At 40.9% G+C, this 16,889-nt stretch overlaps 1 protein-coding gene across 1 annotated transcript in view; it reads left to right on the forward strand.

The window, feature by feature from the left end:
• Window positions 1–16,889, forward strand: part of LOC139638164 (ankyrin-2-like) — a 99,873-nt gene that overhangs the window by 12,286 nt on the left and 70,698 nt on the right. Inside the window, exons 4-7 of the mRNA XM_071512204.1 lie at window positions 11,014–11,112; window positions 14,204–14,302; window positions 14,542–14,640; window positions 15,483–15,668. Of these exons, the coding sequence (XP_071368305.1) occupies window positions 11,014–11,112; window positions 14,204–14,302; window positions 14,542–14,640; window positions 15,483–15,668 (483 nt within the window). The remainder of the gene's footprint in view (window positions 1–11,013; window positions 11,113–14,203; window positions 14,303–14,541; window positions 14,641–15,482; window positions 15,669–16,889) is intronic.

The raw sequence follows: 16,889 nt of genomic DNA on the forward strand, positions 1-16,889 counted from the left end.
CACAGGCTGACAGTAGTTCTACTGTAGATTGCTGGGACCCCTTTTAGGTTTAGACCGATATGAGTTTTTTAAGGCCGATACCGGTGCTGATTTTTTTTGAGTGAAACTGCCGATAGCGAATATTTCGTACCGATTCTCAATATCTTTGCATTTGACCATTGTCAAGCCACAACGTTACAAGTATTCAGTGTTTTCCCCAGAACTTTATCATGGGACACTAAAACTCTCCATTGAAAGCCAGACTGATGAAATTCTTTTAGGTGGGTCCGGATTAAGGCTTGAAGCATGAGGCACTCCTTAAGGCTTGACGCATGAGGCAGGTTTCACTGCAGGTTTTACAGACTGTTGTGTAAAATTCTCCCACACCATGGAATCTCTGGTTAGCGTCCTATCATAATAAAACATGTTGATGCATACTTTGTAGCATCTGATCAAAATGCTAAATACAGTTAGACTGATATACAGACTTGGGCTAGCTGTGATTAGGGAGGAACCTTCATGTCAGTGGTGGACATGCTGATATCCAAGTTTTAATAAAAGACCAATATCGGCAAAAGCAATCTGTTGGTCTAATCCTAGACCCTTAATTCCTGGAATATATAGTGATTACTAAGGGCCAGTGGCAGTGTCCTTGACATTCCCGATTGCCCAGTGTTTCATTTGACAATTCCATAACCGTGAGGTCATGGGTTTGATCCTTTCAGCAGCCAATAAGACCCCAACAACAGCCTATCGCATCCTATCAAAGTGTCCTTGAGCAAGACGCTGAACCCCTGCCCGCTCACCGAATTGTAAATCACTCCGGATAAAAGCTTTGGCTAAGTGCTTAAAATGTTAAATGTTCAACCTCTCCACCTTCCAATCAAGTCAGCCATTGAGACGTAATGCCTGGGAGAAACATTGACGACAAGGAGCTTCGGTTTGTGGATGGAGGACATCCATTCTCAGCGCTAGTCGTCAGATTAAATTTCGCACTCTGGACGGCGCAACCACGCTGTACTAATGAACTCCATTTGTGTTTTTCTAAGCTCTCGAAGTGCTTAACATATTAAGGAGCTCGCTCACGTTGCCCACTACCAATTTGTGTACACACATACTTGTCCGCCGTTCAAGATCATGCGAAATCCCTCTCCATGCCTGTAGGGAAGGAGCTTGTGTTTGATCAGAGGGGCCGCTCTTTATTTAGGCCTAGTCATTATCTAGTGTCCTCTAAGGCCATTAGCATTCCAGCCGTGGAGGGGGAGTGAAAACTGATAGGGAGTAAATAGTCCTGTCCTGGCAACAGTCGTACTGGTCAGCCCGGTAAACAACAGTCACATGGAGTGGAAATCTAGGACTTGGAGACATTTATTTGTGATGGGGACACTGGTCACTTGAGTCCTCGAACATATTTGCAGCTCATGTATTTGTTTGTCTTTCTCCCGAGCTATGCTTCCATCCAAATGTCAAGCAAAAAAAGTTTTGAAAAGTCGCAAAAAATGACGTGCAAACTAGTTGAAGCTGGTTTGAAATGAATAAACAATCTTTGGAGAATTGATAGTTGTTGGGGAAGTTGTGTTGGCCTCATTTCATATTTTACTTGTTTCATACTTTCATCCAAAGACAAAACAAAGACATACGCTTGGTAATATTCTAATGCATCAACTACTAGCCATGAAACCATGACAGACAACTTATGCATGAGAGAAACGACACAAATTACATTTCTGGTAGGTGAGATATTGTTCGGTAAATGTGTTTCCATTGCCGATTATCACATAAATTCTTTATCGACAAAAAACTCTTTTACCTCACCTTGTTTCGGCGATACTGAGGACATTTAATCGAAACTTGCTGTTTTCATTCGGCCTCGCTAAATCGATACATCATTTGCATAAAAATACTGGATGGAAACCCAGCTTGTGTCTGTCTCTTTTAGTCCTTGAGCTTTGATGTGCATGTTCAGATTGCCAGCTCCAATAGCCCTCTCAGCTAATATCATGCGACACGCTGTCACCTACACTGATTCCTTATCTTATCTGCAGCCTCTTTTTCCCTCCATCCTTTCCATCCCTCCTCCACAGTTCAAACTCCCCCTCCCACCCCTGTAAAGACCATATGGTCAATTCCAGGGTCCCTCCCACAAACCGTAATGGTATAATCCTGACCCTTCCAATACACAGAGAACTGGGTGGATGGGAGATGTGTGTGGGTGGGTGATATGGTTGATAGAGACAACCATCTTCATATCCATGTCCAGAAATGTATTCTTGTCAGGGTGGAAAAGCTTCTGAAAGGGCATTTAGCACACTAAATCTATTGGTGGACCTTTGTGAGACAAAATTATGATTTCTTTTACAAAACAGTCAACACTTATTTGTCTCATTCGGATGGGGACACAGCTCTCAGTTTGCTTTCAAATCGCCAGGTTCACATCTTACATTCAAACTTCCATTGACATTGCATTGTAGGGAAAAGGGGGCATGCCAAATTAGCATCTGAAGTACGTAAGCTGTTTGTGTGACCTGACCCAGCTGGGCCTGGCAATTCTGGCTCTGGAACCGAGTCAAGTTCAAACTTTTGCTTATGATCACAGCACTCCCAGAAGGGTAGAAAAAGACATATTTTACTGTTGAAAATGGGCGGCATTCCCCTTTAATTTTAATGACATGCCCCTAAATTTGACAAAAAGAATGCACTTTCAATGACAGGATTTCTCTTCCCACAGGACTAAGAGCATTAATTGTTTTGTTTATACAGGAAGTGAGTGAAGTAGCCAGACAGCTAAAGTTTTTGTGCTGTTGATCTATAATTAAATGGACTTAAAGAGTAACTAAACCCCAGACCCAAATCTTTGGTGAAGCCTGACGCCTAATGGTGAAAAGTAGGGTACTGCACTGCTCATCTGTTATTGGCTTTGTGCCAGGTGATGTCACCACCTGTTGTACTCTATGGAAGGTGACATCACCTGGCACAAACACCAGCCAATAGCAGATGGCCAGTGCAGTACCCTACTTTTCACCATTAGGTGTCAGGCTTCACCACAGCTTTAGGTGGGGTTTGGTTACTCTTTAAGTAATAATAAAAAATGAGATTTTGTTTTCAGAAGTTATGAATCTACAGGCCATAGAATAGGAATCCATGCCGACTTTGGACTACTAAAAGGTTTATCTTCATACTTTGGATAATGCTAATTGCCTGTATGCTAAAGCGTTAGCATGCACATCGGACTGAGCTAGCTACCAGAGACACAGAGATGATTTTGATGCCAATTCTCTTGACACATATTGGGTAAGGTGAGCAACGAGCCAAACTCCCAAAAAGTCGGCATAGTCCTTGAAGATGGATATTTTTGCATTGCACTTAATGGTGTAAAAAAACCCAGAAACAACTTCATCTATCCAAAGTTCCCCAGTGACAAAAACTGCACCAAAATGACAGAACAAAGATGTTTTGCTGACAACACCATCTTCCAAAGGAGGACTGTGCACTGTTTGAAGAGTGCAGATGCCCTCTGCTATCTCTCAAAATATCACTATGACAATAATATCACCGCAAATACCGTTTTTTTTATGAAATGCTCCCACTGGTCATCTTTTTCACACCACTACTACAGTTCAATTCTGAAGTCAGAGTTGTACCATCTACCCATCCATTATCGTGACCTTGAAGCTGCTACTGGGCATATATACACCTAAATACACAGAGAGACAAATGACACAGGGAAAAAGCAGAAACTATGCATCAGCAAGGGGATTTCTCTGGATGGACGGCACATTCCCTAATCACATCTATCAAAGGGGAGCGTATCTATGTTCCCAGGGTCCTATGTTCCCCAGATTTATATGGCACATAATGGGAACATGACAAAGGCTCCTACGTTCCCAGGGTCCTATGTTTAACCCTAACCCTAACCCTAACTCTAACTAACCATATTAAGTGAATACAGAGCTGGGGAACATCTTTTTCAGGTTCCCATTATGTGCTATATAGAGCTGGGGAACTTAGGACCTTGGGAACATAGGACCCTGGGAACAGAAGACCCTGGGAGAGCACATATGTAGAACTGGGGAACATAGGACCCTGGGAACATAGGACCCTTTTTCATGTTTCATTATGTGCCATATAAATCTGGGGAACATAGGACCCTGGGAACATAAGACCCTGGGAACATAGGAATGACTCCCTATCAAAGCACTGGCCTGTACTGGATTTCAAAGTGGACTTGATCAATGATCACCTTACTGGTTTTGAGTAGGTTTACATCCCTGATCGTTACCACTTTAAAGAGATGGTGGACAGGCGATGAAAGAGGTATCAATATGTATGACTGTGAGAATACCTTGAGGTCACAAACACATATCACCCACGCTGACAAGAAGACAGTCCTTGAACAGTCAAAAGTTAAACATAAACCAGTACATACCCAGTGGACCATGCTGACTCTATTACCATGATGGAGAGGTTGGTCTGGCTCTACTAGTTGATAACAGCAAATGTTTATGATACACGTGAGACTTGCTTTCATGATTTTTGATGAAATGGCCCTTTACGTTTTAGCTTTATAGTGATTACTGTATGGGTTGGGAATCCCTATGGGAGTGTTCTGGAAGTTTGTACAGCATCATTTCTCTACTGTGCACCATTTTTGTGTCAAAGCCGCCTTCACCTGAATCGTTACTCATACGTTCATGATGATAGTGTAGGGCAGTGGTTCTCAACATGGGGTCTGGGGACCACCAGGGGTCCTTGAGGGGGTTCCAGGGGGTCCCAGGCAAATTGATGAATTGTTAAACTTCAGCATAATTTCATTTACAAGAAGTTAACACAATTAGAGAATGTAGAAGAATTGTGATCATAGTTTCACTAGTTTCACATCTCTCTACCTACAATACAGATAGTCATGGAATTCTGGACAAAATCACGTCTAGCAATAGACGTGATTTTTCAAATGGGGGTCTGTGGCCCTAATGTGGACTACATTTGGGGTCCTTGATGTGAAAAAGGTTGAGAATCACTGGTGTAGGGAAATGCCAAAGGACTATGGTGTTCAGTATCCAAATTTAGCCAGGACAACCACAAGAGAGACGTCCTTTGGTCCTTTATTGAGCGGTATATAATTGATAAAGCAAAGTAAATGTTGTATTATTGTGAAAATGTAACTTTAACCATAAATCTTCACACCTTATCTGCCATTTTAATCTCCCTTTTGTATGCAAATTAGTTTTGACCATGTCACATGATGGGAGAACTTACTTCTAGGGTTAGGGTCTTCGTCTATTAGCATGCTTTGACTGCTGCTATGTACAGTATATAGTGATATATATACAATATATAGCTATATATTTTTATTATAAGCCAACACTGTTAGGGTTAGGTGTGGTGAGGACCCAAATGCAGACAGGCAAGCAGGGATTAACGAAAGTAGGGACTTTAATCAAGAACTAAGGCAGAAGTACAAAACCAAAAACACAGCAGGCTGGCAAAAAGGCAAACAAAGAATACAAAAACCCAACCTGACTGGCAACAAAGCAAGAAGTCCAAAAACTGGTGACAAGCGGGAACAGGAATGGAACAGGTAACAGGACAAGAAGCAAAACAGAACGGGTAGGCAAAACAGGTAGCAAAAACAGAACAGGGAGCAAAACAGATGAACTGACAAAGAGTGGATAGTGAACCGGGGTAGATATACTGTGGGGATGGGTGATTAGTGATGAGGTACAGGTGTGTGGGAGCAGGAGGAGGGAACAGGTGAAGAGAGATAGACCAGGAGGCGGAGACACAAGGCAGACAGGAAACACAGAAACAAGGAAAACACAAAGGCAAGACATGACAGAACCGTGACACAACACATACTCTCATACACTCATTTTATAACAAAGCACACAGAAGCAGCACTTCTATGTATGTGTGCAATATGCTAGTAGCTATGTTTGCTGACAGTTCAGTCACTAATGTTAGTTAGCAAGTCAAATGGGCTAACTTTACTGTATTCTCCATAGAAGAGGCGAAGGCCAGAGAGCTGAAATCACATTCAAACAAACTGATAATTAATCAGGTCTATACGTAATAGACATGAAGATGCCGTGGGAGTGTATAAAATCAGTAGTTGTCGTATTTTCACCCTTGAAATCATTCTTTAAGTTCGACCATAAGTTTCGAGTGGAAAATATATTATTCAACAGCGCGCTAATTGACTTGTGAGTGAGACTTTCAACTTTCCCAGACTGACTAATGGGCACCAGTGTTTTAATATGCTCTGATGCTGATGATAACTCAATAACACACTGATGAGCTGCTATTTACGCTGCTTACGACTGGCTCGCCCCCTTGGGAAAACCCCAGGACGGCTAAATTACTTTTTCACCACATTGCATTTGCATCACATAACGAACGCTGGTGCAATAGATCTTAACAGATGATTGTAAATGTTCTCTGAAGTGATTGTGTTCACACAGACTAATGGAATAGCAGATATTATGGATAGAGAGTGGGCAGACAGGGCATGGTGCATGACAAAGGGGGCAGTGCCTTCCTGGAGGGGTAAGGTGGATGGAGGGCATGGGGCTTGGTGGGGGGTGCAAAGATGGAACGGGCCGTCGGAGGTTATGGGAGAGCTGGAGGTGGTGTGTCTATCAGAGTGGCAGCAGCTGTTTGTGTCCCATATAAGACACAACAACAAAACAACTTTCTGAATATGACTAGACATACGTTTCAAAATATATACAAACTGGCCAAAAAATACATTTGCACATGTAGAAGGCATTAGTTTGAAAATTTTGTGAGTATATTTTGGATATACTTACAGATATGTGCTATGACAGGCATACAATCCAGGGGAAACACTGAATCCCTTTCCTTCCTTCCCATCCTTTTTTTTTATTGAAAATGTTCAAATTTGAAGATACCAAGTATTGTCACAAATTTCGGCTATCAGCAGCTTCAGGACAAAAATATTGATATCAGCATCGACTCATTGAAACCCGTATTGGTCAAACCCTAGTCAATAGTGCAAAGGGAGAATGTATTTCCAGTGAATATATTAAATGAATTTCATCTGCATGTACAAATTCATTTTTTGGCCAGTGTTTGTATAGTTTGAATCATATCTCTAAACATATTCTGAAACACATGTGAAATGTATTTTGCGTGCATGTCTGTGTACGCACACACACTCACACCACCCTGAGAAAAATGGTGTGTGGGATCAACATATGGAGGCCTGAGTTTAAATCACTTGAAGTCACCTTCACTCATCCACCTCTCTCCATCTCTCTCTCCATCCTCTGGGACAAAAGACAGAGGAACTCATTCATCTCTCCAGTCTCAGAGTCAGAGTTGAAAAATAACTGGCTGGTCTTTTATGGGAGAACAGTGACAGGTGCTACTTCAAACAGACTGCCTCGCTTGGTGCTTGTTCTGAGATGAAGAAGAGTGTTAAAGAGAAGCAACGGAGGAGGGGGGAGGGATTTTTAGCAGTTTTTCCAGTGCCTTAGTTGTCCACTTTTCACTGTTGAAATATTGTCTATATTTACTAGTTAATTAGCTACTTGGTTATTAATGTTCCTTTTGATCCTTTTGATTCCGAGATGATCACAGGCCAAACACTTTTCAGTCATTAGCGGTTTTGGGCAAAGGAGTGCTTTGCATATGAAAAAGAAGTTCCAAGGCACTCTTCAAGTGAAAAAAAAAAAAAAAAGTTTCAAAGAACATTAAAAATGTACTCCTACAAACTTGAAAGGCACAATGAAATGGCATTTTGAGAGCATCTTGCTTCCTTAATGTGATGTAGTTCCTGTTGAAACAGGATGTTGGGGCGGGACATAATGCGGGGAGGGATCATTCAAAAGTGTAAACCAATGGCATATCAGTTAGGGAGAGAATGGAGGGGTGGGACTGTTCAAAAATGTTTGATTATTGGTTGGAGTTTTTATTATACTCCTCCTGGTACACAATGAAGTCATCACTAAAGATGTTCCACTTTCCAGGAAGTAAAAATAGAGATTTTTTTTTATAAAAATACAAGCATAAATTGTCAAATAGGTGTATGGTATGATAGAAAGAGCTAAAAGGCGAAAAAGTCATTTTTCCTTTCAGTGGGACTTTAAGGCCAAAACACATTGGGATATGTTGGCATGCAATTTTACACTTTTTGGTACAAGAGTGCCTTAGAACTTGTCCATTGAAAGCAATAACCACAAACCAAAGAGCACCTTCACCAAATGTCTCCACACACAGAAACCCAATAGAAACACTCTATTTCCTCTATTCTTTGAACTTGTGTTTCGGATACTTGTACCTACACAGTGCTTAAGCATGATATGATACGATTTTTTTTTTTTTTTTTCGTAATTTAGCACAAAAGAGTAATTCAAACAAAATATCCATAATGTATACCAAGATCATAAAGAGCATGTGCAAGGAAGACCAAAGAAACCCCCCCGAGGGGCTTATGGAGTGTCTCCCTTAATAACAATCATACATAATTACAATATAGTATAATGAAACCCCCAAAAAAGTTTAGAAAGAACAAAACAATATAAACAAATCAATAAGTAAAGTAATACTGTTAAATAAATAGGGGAAAAAGTAGAAAATAAGTAAAAGAATATTAAAAGAAACCGAAAAGAAATGGAAAAGCAGAGTAAAGGAATAAAGAATAAAAAAAAAAAAGGGAAAAGATTAGTTAACATGAAGATACGATATGATATGATACAATACTGAAATACATATTCTGCTCTGCTACTAAACAGATGCCTCCTCCTTTTAGGTGTACAGCTGTGGGATACCTCAGGGCAACACAGAATGAAGAACACTCAGATAAACAGGATTCTGGGACAGCCATTCATTCTCAGCGGCATCCCACAGGGCGCCTCCATAGGGACCCTAGAAGTCCAGTGGGAATATTGGCCTCGGGGGAGCTATGCTGGCTGACCAGCCACAGAGGAAATTACTTATCGACTGAGCGGCTCTTTTTAAACCTCAGCCTAATGCCCGACCTGCTGAAAGGGTTACTGAATCAGTGCTGGGTCACTGAGAAAAGGCGAGGAGAAAGCTAGAGGAGCCACTAACCATAAATTCACCTCCATTTCGCTGTTCAAAGGCATGGAGGAAGAGGCTAGACTGTCAGTGGAGCAAGGGTTTGTTTGGCTGTTATATTGTGAGTTTGCAATGCGTGAAAAGACTAAAGCAGGGCAATGCCTTAAATTTCATACTACCAACTATTTCAAAAGCAAATCTGTCGCAAACTTTATTCAAGCTAAAAGCAAATCAAAATGTCACAGGCCACTTGAGTCTCCCATCAACCTCCTGTCATCAGTTCTTCAGTCATCCTGGTTTCACTAAACCTTCCGTACATTTTCCCCACCTCTTCACTGACAGTCTCTGTCTCATGAGCGAAGGGATGATGATGATGATGATGATGATGATGATGATGATGATACTTTATTGTCAGATCTAGTCTGAAATTTTTCTTGCATCACAGCAGCTCCATTTGCAACATCACAGAAAAGACAAGAATTAAGACAGGACACAAAGATACATACATTCAACATATCATTACAATCACAAAAGACAATATTCAAGGCCCTTCAACGTACATTTGATCTGGGATTAAGCTCCATATTTAATTTTAGGATTGATTGGTGTACAAAAGAGAGTCTAACCCTATTAAATCGTGGAACCCTATATCTCCGGTAACAATTTGTATTCAAAGTTCAGGACGTGGTTGGGGTCAGAGACGATGTTGTTGGCCAGCCTTAATATGTTATTATGGTATGCTGATTCATAGAGTTTCTCAAGTGATTGGCCTACGATCTATGAGCAGATTTTTATTTGGTGGAGCAGTTTTGACTTTAGAGTAGTGGACAAACACTTGTACCATGTATTATTACAATACTGTAGAACACTCATAATCACAGAAGTAAAAAACAAAAGAAGAATTTGTCTACTCGCCCCAAAAGACCTAAGGCGGCGGAGAAACCAAATTCTTTGTTTTGTCCTTTTGCAGACAGTTTCAGTGTGGTCTTTCCAAGATAACAAATGGTCTATCATTACACCCAAGTATTTATATGAAAATACCTGAGTGATTCTTTCATTATGGATAATGCTCCGCTTCGCTTGGTTGTCTGTCAGTCATCTTGCAGCCCAAACAAGCTCCTCCCACCCGCTCCCTGCCAACCAAGCAGCGCATGACACTCATTAAGAGCCAAACACTGATATTAATAGAGCTCAGGAGTGATTTACAACTCAAAACTTCTAATGTGGCTCTCTACTACTATGTATATCAGTTAAAGGAGAAGTTTTTTGGTGATATTATCTGGTCTTAAAGTGAAACTCAATATACCGGGCATTAAGTGAACTTGCAACCCTCTATACTCTGTCGAGAAATTTGATTTGTTTCTGATTCTCTAGGGAAAATGCCCGTTGTGGTATTTTAGAATGAACTGATGAATATTTTAATTGTAATCCCACATCAGCACAACACCTAAGAATGTAAAATAAAAGGAAATAAGCTTTACCTGGTGTTAGTGTTACCAGATTGGATGTAGCAAACTAGCATCAGTTTTACCTCTGGCTGGTCTGAGAACAGCCCCATTCAAGCAACAGGATTACACACCGTCAAACCCCAGAGGCCAGCAACAGATCACCTTTTTGAATGTGTACACACACACACACACACACACACACACACACACACACACACAGTATTTATAACTTCATACCGAGGACTGGCCTTACTCCACAACAGCATAACATGGCACAACATCCAACCTCCTAACTTTGATAGCTCGCTTTGATATATGGGTCTGTCCCTCCTCCACATGAAAGAGTAAAGGACAGTGGTTCACAGCCAGGAAAGAGAGCGATCAAACAACGGAAAGAAAGAACCAATGTAGGGCCCAGTTAGAGTTATGGACCCAGAGAAGGTACACCCTTCCCCTTCCCCTATCTATCTCCGTCTTTCTTCACTTTCGGTTTGTTGCGGTTTGCAGCTTTGGGCTTGACCTTTTTCTCCCGCCTCTCTTTTTCCAGAATGGTCTTAACGCTCTGCATCTGGCGGCCAAGGAGGGCCACGTGGACCTGGTCCAGGAGCTGCTGGAGAGAGGCTCGGCGGTGGACTCGGCCACAAAGGTAGGATACCTTACCTTCCCCCATGATCTGTCTCCAATCCCTGAGAAGAACCTACTGGAGCTGCTCAAAGGATTCTCCCAATGGGGAAGCACACACAGCACACAGCAAATGTTCCAGTGTTAATAAGTGTTGATTTTTCAGTGACGATTATTTGGAGTTGACAAGTGTTGATTGGAGAGTTGTTTTTTCATTCATCGAGCTGATATGGTTCTGGGATGGCTGTTCAAAACTATCAAAAAGTGGGAATTCTGATGGGTGTGGACTGATAGAAACAGTTGCATTTTGATGTAGCTGTGTAACGACAGAGACAGAATACTGTTCAAATTAGTCAATGTTATTCTAAAGCTTTAGCCAGCAAAATAACGTACAAGTATAACCATTCCAAAACCAAAAACCATTCAAGAATATTCTAAATCCAGCCAGTGCAGCCCTTTGGTTTGGGAACATACACTTTTCTGCAAGGACTCTTAATAGCTATAGAAAGGAGGTATTCAAAGGTGCTTATAGAGGTAGAGATCTCTGAAAATAGAATTAGCTCAACAATATGTCTAATGACAGTTGATAGCAAGACTTCATGGGATAACAGGATCTTGTAGAGACCTCTGTGTGTGGAACCGGTTAAAGATTAAACCGGTTAAAAATTAGACAGGTTGTACTGGCCTTCAGCTTCAGATATCCACTGCGTCACCCTTTGGGGTTACCATGTCAGAATCCTCACATGGTTCTCAAACCACCCTTGACCTACTGTTGCATGACTGTTAACCTTTCCTCTGTGAGTCTATGTTACCCTACCCAGGGCAGGCTGCTGCACCACTACCCTAACCCCATGGTAACACTACGCCCCTCCCTCATCCAGTCCACTGAAACCCAACACCTACAAGACAGCTAGTCCCTCAAGCCCCATGGCCACTTGCTGGGGAAGTGCTGTATTTTGGATGGGGCCAGTCATGTGATCATGACATTTACATTTTACATTTTAGGCATTTAAATAATGCTCTTATCCAGTGAGATTTATGGTGAGTGCAGCAGTAGAATAAGCTTCAATTCCTAGATCACCAAAAATTACAAGCAACTAAAAGTAGGAGTGCAAAGCTCAGTCTTTAGTGCCAGATAGAGAGATATACAGGATTTTTTACTGGTGGCAAGAGAGAAATCATTGGTAACACCTTATAATAACCATCCTTAATGAATGGTTAATTTATCATTCATTATTATTTTATTGTTAACAATCAAATTATTAACATTTTTGTATTTCAAGTTAATTAAAGCATTAATCAAAGCATTAATTAATTAAAGCATTTAAATGTAATTTGATCATTATTTAAAGTAACAAAATAATGAACAGTATCATTTATATATTGTATCATAACTGATACAATATACAATTTATAAATTGTATCATAACTGATAAGAGATGACAACAATCGCTTTCTGATTACATTAGGCACTTATTAACAGCTTGTTATTATGTTTGATGAAAAATAAATAAATGCTACATTGAGTGTTATTTAATGATTAACAAATTAATTTTAAAACATTCATAAACATTTTTTGGGTTGATATAAAGTTGCAACTGATATTTACTGTAATTAATAAATAGTTAAGTGTCTTCATTATACACAAAGCATCAATACACACTGCTCTGGCCCCCATTAAACCGTTGTTGGTTTAATAGTGGTTTTTAAAAGATTAACTATTTGGGTACGTACAATAGAATTGGATCTGATTTTCATAATCACATGGAATACATTCATGACGTTTAGGCAATGTGAACTTGCAATGCTGTACCACAGATAACAGGCTGGTAGATGGCAAATTCACCGTTTATTAAAGATGGTTATTACAAAGTTCTACCTAATCATTAGAGATCATTGAAAATCATTCAGTGGGAAGAGACCAATGTACCTCTTGAAAAGACAAAGATGATAATTCATTGAGACAACCGAAACAACCTGCTGGCACAACCTGCAGATGATTTAGAGTTTAGAAATAGAGATGAGGAGCAACGGGAGCACTACAAGGAAGTGATACGGATAGTGGCATAGTGAACATGGAGGTTTTATGCTCGAGAAATCCTGATCATTCCAAGCCCTGCAATTAGAGAAGGTTCACGCTCATTACTGAGAATGTTTTGAGTGTTATGTTTCTTTTTGGATTCCGTGCCCAAACACAAATACATGCTGCATGACAGTTGCTTAGCAGCAGAGCTGAACTGCCTGAACAAGACTAAATGGAGGCCTTTAATATATATTTGTCGGTTTATGGAAAGATGGTTTATGGAGGTGACAAAAATGTCATCATTTTGCAGATGAGTTAAGCAAACTCAAGGTTTTTTTTTTGGCTTCCTGAGTGCCACCATCAACATGCGGTTATGAACAAAGGTAGTAAACACAGTGTCACTGGAGAAAAACAATGGAGAGATTTGGTGGAATTTCATGATCTGACAAGCTAGATCATCAGTGTGGATTTGATATTCTGCTGTCAGCTTTGATTGTTTATCTGTGGCGGATTCATCATCAGCATTTCTTAAATTAAAGAATTCAGACTGGGACTCATTAACACTTTGATAGCCATTCATTATTGCAGAGAGATCTGTGTGTGTGTGTGTGTGTCAGTGTCAGGACATCCTCAAGGACCATTGACAGATTTCTTGACGAGTCTACACAGGTTTTTAGACATCGCTTGCTTTGAAAGTCACTGCTAAAATCAAATTAATACAGAGCAATTACAATGAGAATGTGGGGTTAAATATCATAGCTCTTATTAGGAGAGAGCGATCTAGTTTTAGGTTTAGGTTTAGGTTTGATGTGTCAACTTGTCAACCATGATGAACTGCAAGCCTTATATCTGTGCTGTAAATCACAGCTGAGCTATTTATGCCATCCATGTTCAAAGACATCATCTTTTAAAAACTCTAAGCGGAAGATTCAAGTGTAAAGAAGGAAAAGAAATATATAAAAAATGTGAAGGCAGTGACTGCTCTAGCAATGGATCATATCTAAAGGGAATCCAGTGCTCCTAGAACTATTGTCCATTATGACATTACAAGTGTATTGAATCCTTAGTCCTCTTGTGATTTCACCCATTCCAGAAAGGGAACACAGCGCTCCACATAGCCTCTCTGGCTGGTCAGGCTGAAGTAGTGAAGATCCTGGTCAAACGGGGAGCGGACATCAACTCACAGTCTCAGGTGAGCGTTTATACACTGTTCACTAGATTGTTATGCTGTCACCCTCTTAAAAGTAATTGACAATAGCACCTCTTATGTTACTCATCACTAATATATCATTTTGGAGAGCCGCAGTTTTATTTTGGGCTGTGTTTTGTTGTGTAAATCCAGTAGGATATTATCTTTACAGTAGAGACATTTTTCCAGGACTACTAGTCCATTGGTAACCTACAGTATTATATTTGTTTGTGTGTTGGTAGAATGGATTCACTCCTCTGTACATGGCCGCCCAGGAGAATCACCTGGATGTGGTGCGATACCTTCTGGAGAATGGAGGCAATCAGAGCACTGCTACAGAGGTGAGAAGTGTGTGGGTATATGTGTGTGTGAGGGAGTGTGAATGCAACGGTTTCAGAAACAGTGTACGTATTGTATTCAAATGGAGGACAAAGTAGGACAGTACTCTTGTGAATCGCACATATATCACTGGTGACTAGCTAAGAGTTCTCATGTGACCAACACAACCTGGAAATTCAACATTTCCAGTCATGGATAATACATTAAAATTGGGAATGGGATGACATGTCATGGAAACATTTGCCTGGAATGTCAAAAGATCACAGGCCTTTCTCTCAAAACTCACCAGAAATGAGTGTATTTTTTTTTTTAAATGTGTCTTCGCTGACAGTGCGTACTCCCAGTTACACCCAATACTTCCATTCATAAAATGCATTTAAATATCTTCAGCATCCCAACTACATGGACCACCACTCTCTTGTACCTTTGTTTTTACGACAGCACCATGGTCTTCAACAGGCAAATTCAGGTCAGGTCAGTCAGGGCTGGGGCAATCTATACCTGTGCATTATCAAACTTCATCACGGTTTACATGTCTGTTCTTTATTGAATGGTATCTAATCAAAAAAAGGAAGTAAACATTTTATTTGTGAAAATGGAACCTTAAGTATGAATGTTCACATTTTTGCTGTGAATTTAAACCCAATACTCTTCTCATGTTCAGAAAGAACTGTCATTGCCACGAATGCAATGATGAGAGTCTTTGGGAATACTGTAGATATCCTTTGACCAATAATGCCTTGGAAATTTCAGCAAAAAAAAAGAATGAGAACCATGGGATGTAACTAATGCTCGCAACCTTTCTTCTCCCTTCCCCTCCCTTCCCCTTTCTTCTCCCATCCAGGACGGCTTCACGCCGCTGGCCATTGCCCTCCAGCAGGGCCACAACCAGGTGGTTTCTATCTTACTGGAGAACGATACCAAAGGCAAGGTCCGCCTGCCCGCCCTGCACATCGCCGCCCGCAAGGACGACACCAAGTCAGCAGCCCTGCTCCTCCAGAACGACCACAACGCCGATGTCCAGTCGAAGGTACGCCGATAACGTTGTTTGTGTCAGTGGGTTGGCATGATGTGGACGCTACTGTGCTATGTGGTTGTGCTAATGTGTCGTGGTTATGTGACTTTTACGGAGCTAAAAGTTAGCGTTTAGTTATTTTAAGAGGGTGTAAAGTCAGGAGGAAATAGAGTGCGATAATCATATTAGCTTGCATGTAGCTCAGTAGGATCAGGTGATGTTGGAAATGCACAATGTATTAGGTCCAGGGTTCAAAACCAGTCTAGCATTCTTGTTAATATCAATGGGTATAGCATGGTACTAATACTGACAAGTTTAGGGGTTCATATCCACTGGGATCACACGTTAAAAGTGTATGCACTCATGATCCTGTAAGGTGCTTTGGATAAAATAAAAACCTAATTTACACCTGGTATTAAAATGCGATCTGCATCTGGATAAGCTATCCGGACAATCAACAAGCGATCACTCTCTTATCTGACCAGAGTTTTATTTTCATGCTCACTATCCAGAGCAGGTGAGTAGGCAGGAAGTTGGCAACAAACACTAACATGACATGTGATATTACTGTACAGCCTGGACCTACTTTTCCTTTCCGCAGAAGCACCTCACTCATCCATACCCTGCCATCTGCTTTGGGATATCTTCATATACAGGTCAATTCCTATAGAAACATTGAGTTTCTTGTTGGCTCCAGGACTGAGAATTGTCAATTTCTGGTATATTATCTCGATGGCTTGGCAGGGAGCAAGTAGTGACATTTCCACCAGTGGTGACAACGTTTCTACCTGCAGTGATGACGTTTCTACCTACAACAAGGATGCTTCTACCCATGGTGATGATGTTTTTGCCAATGGTGCCAATGTTTTTACCAACGGTTATGATGTTTCTACCAACTGTGATGACGTTTCTACCAGCACCAAAGATGTTTCTACCCATGGCGATGACGTTGGTACCCGTAGTAACAGCGTTTCTGCCCACAGTTATGATGTTTCTACCTGCTGTGATGATTTTCTACCGGCTGTTATGATGTTTCTACCCATGGCAAAGATGTCTACCCACGGTGATGACATTTCTACCTGCGGTGATGATGCTTCTAGCAGCGTTGAGGTTGTTACTACCCATGGTGATGACGTTACTAGCAGCATGTCTACCGGAAGATGTGTCTACCCGTGGTGATGGTGTTTCTACCTACAGCAATGACGTTTCTACCCATGGTTATGATGTTTCTACCCA

Source organism: Centroberyx affinis, unplaced genomic scaffold (assembly GCF_046629955.1).
Source record: "Centroberyx affinis isolate AG114_WGS23_722 - 3 ecotype Tasmania unplaced genomic scaffold, CSIRO-AGI_Caff_v1 ptg006156l_1, whole genome shotgun sequence".
Lineage (NCBI taxonomy): Eukaryota > Metazoa > Chordata > Actinopteri > Beryciformes > Berycidae > Centroberyx > Centroberyx affinis.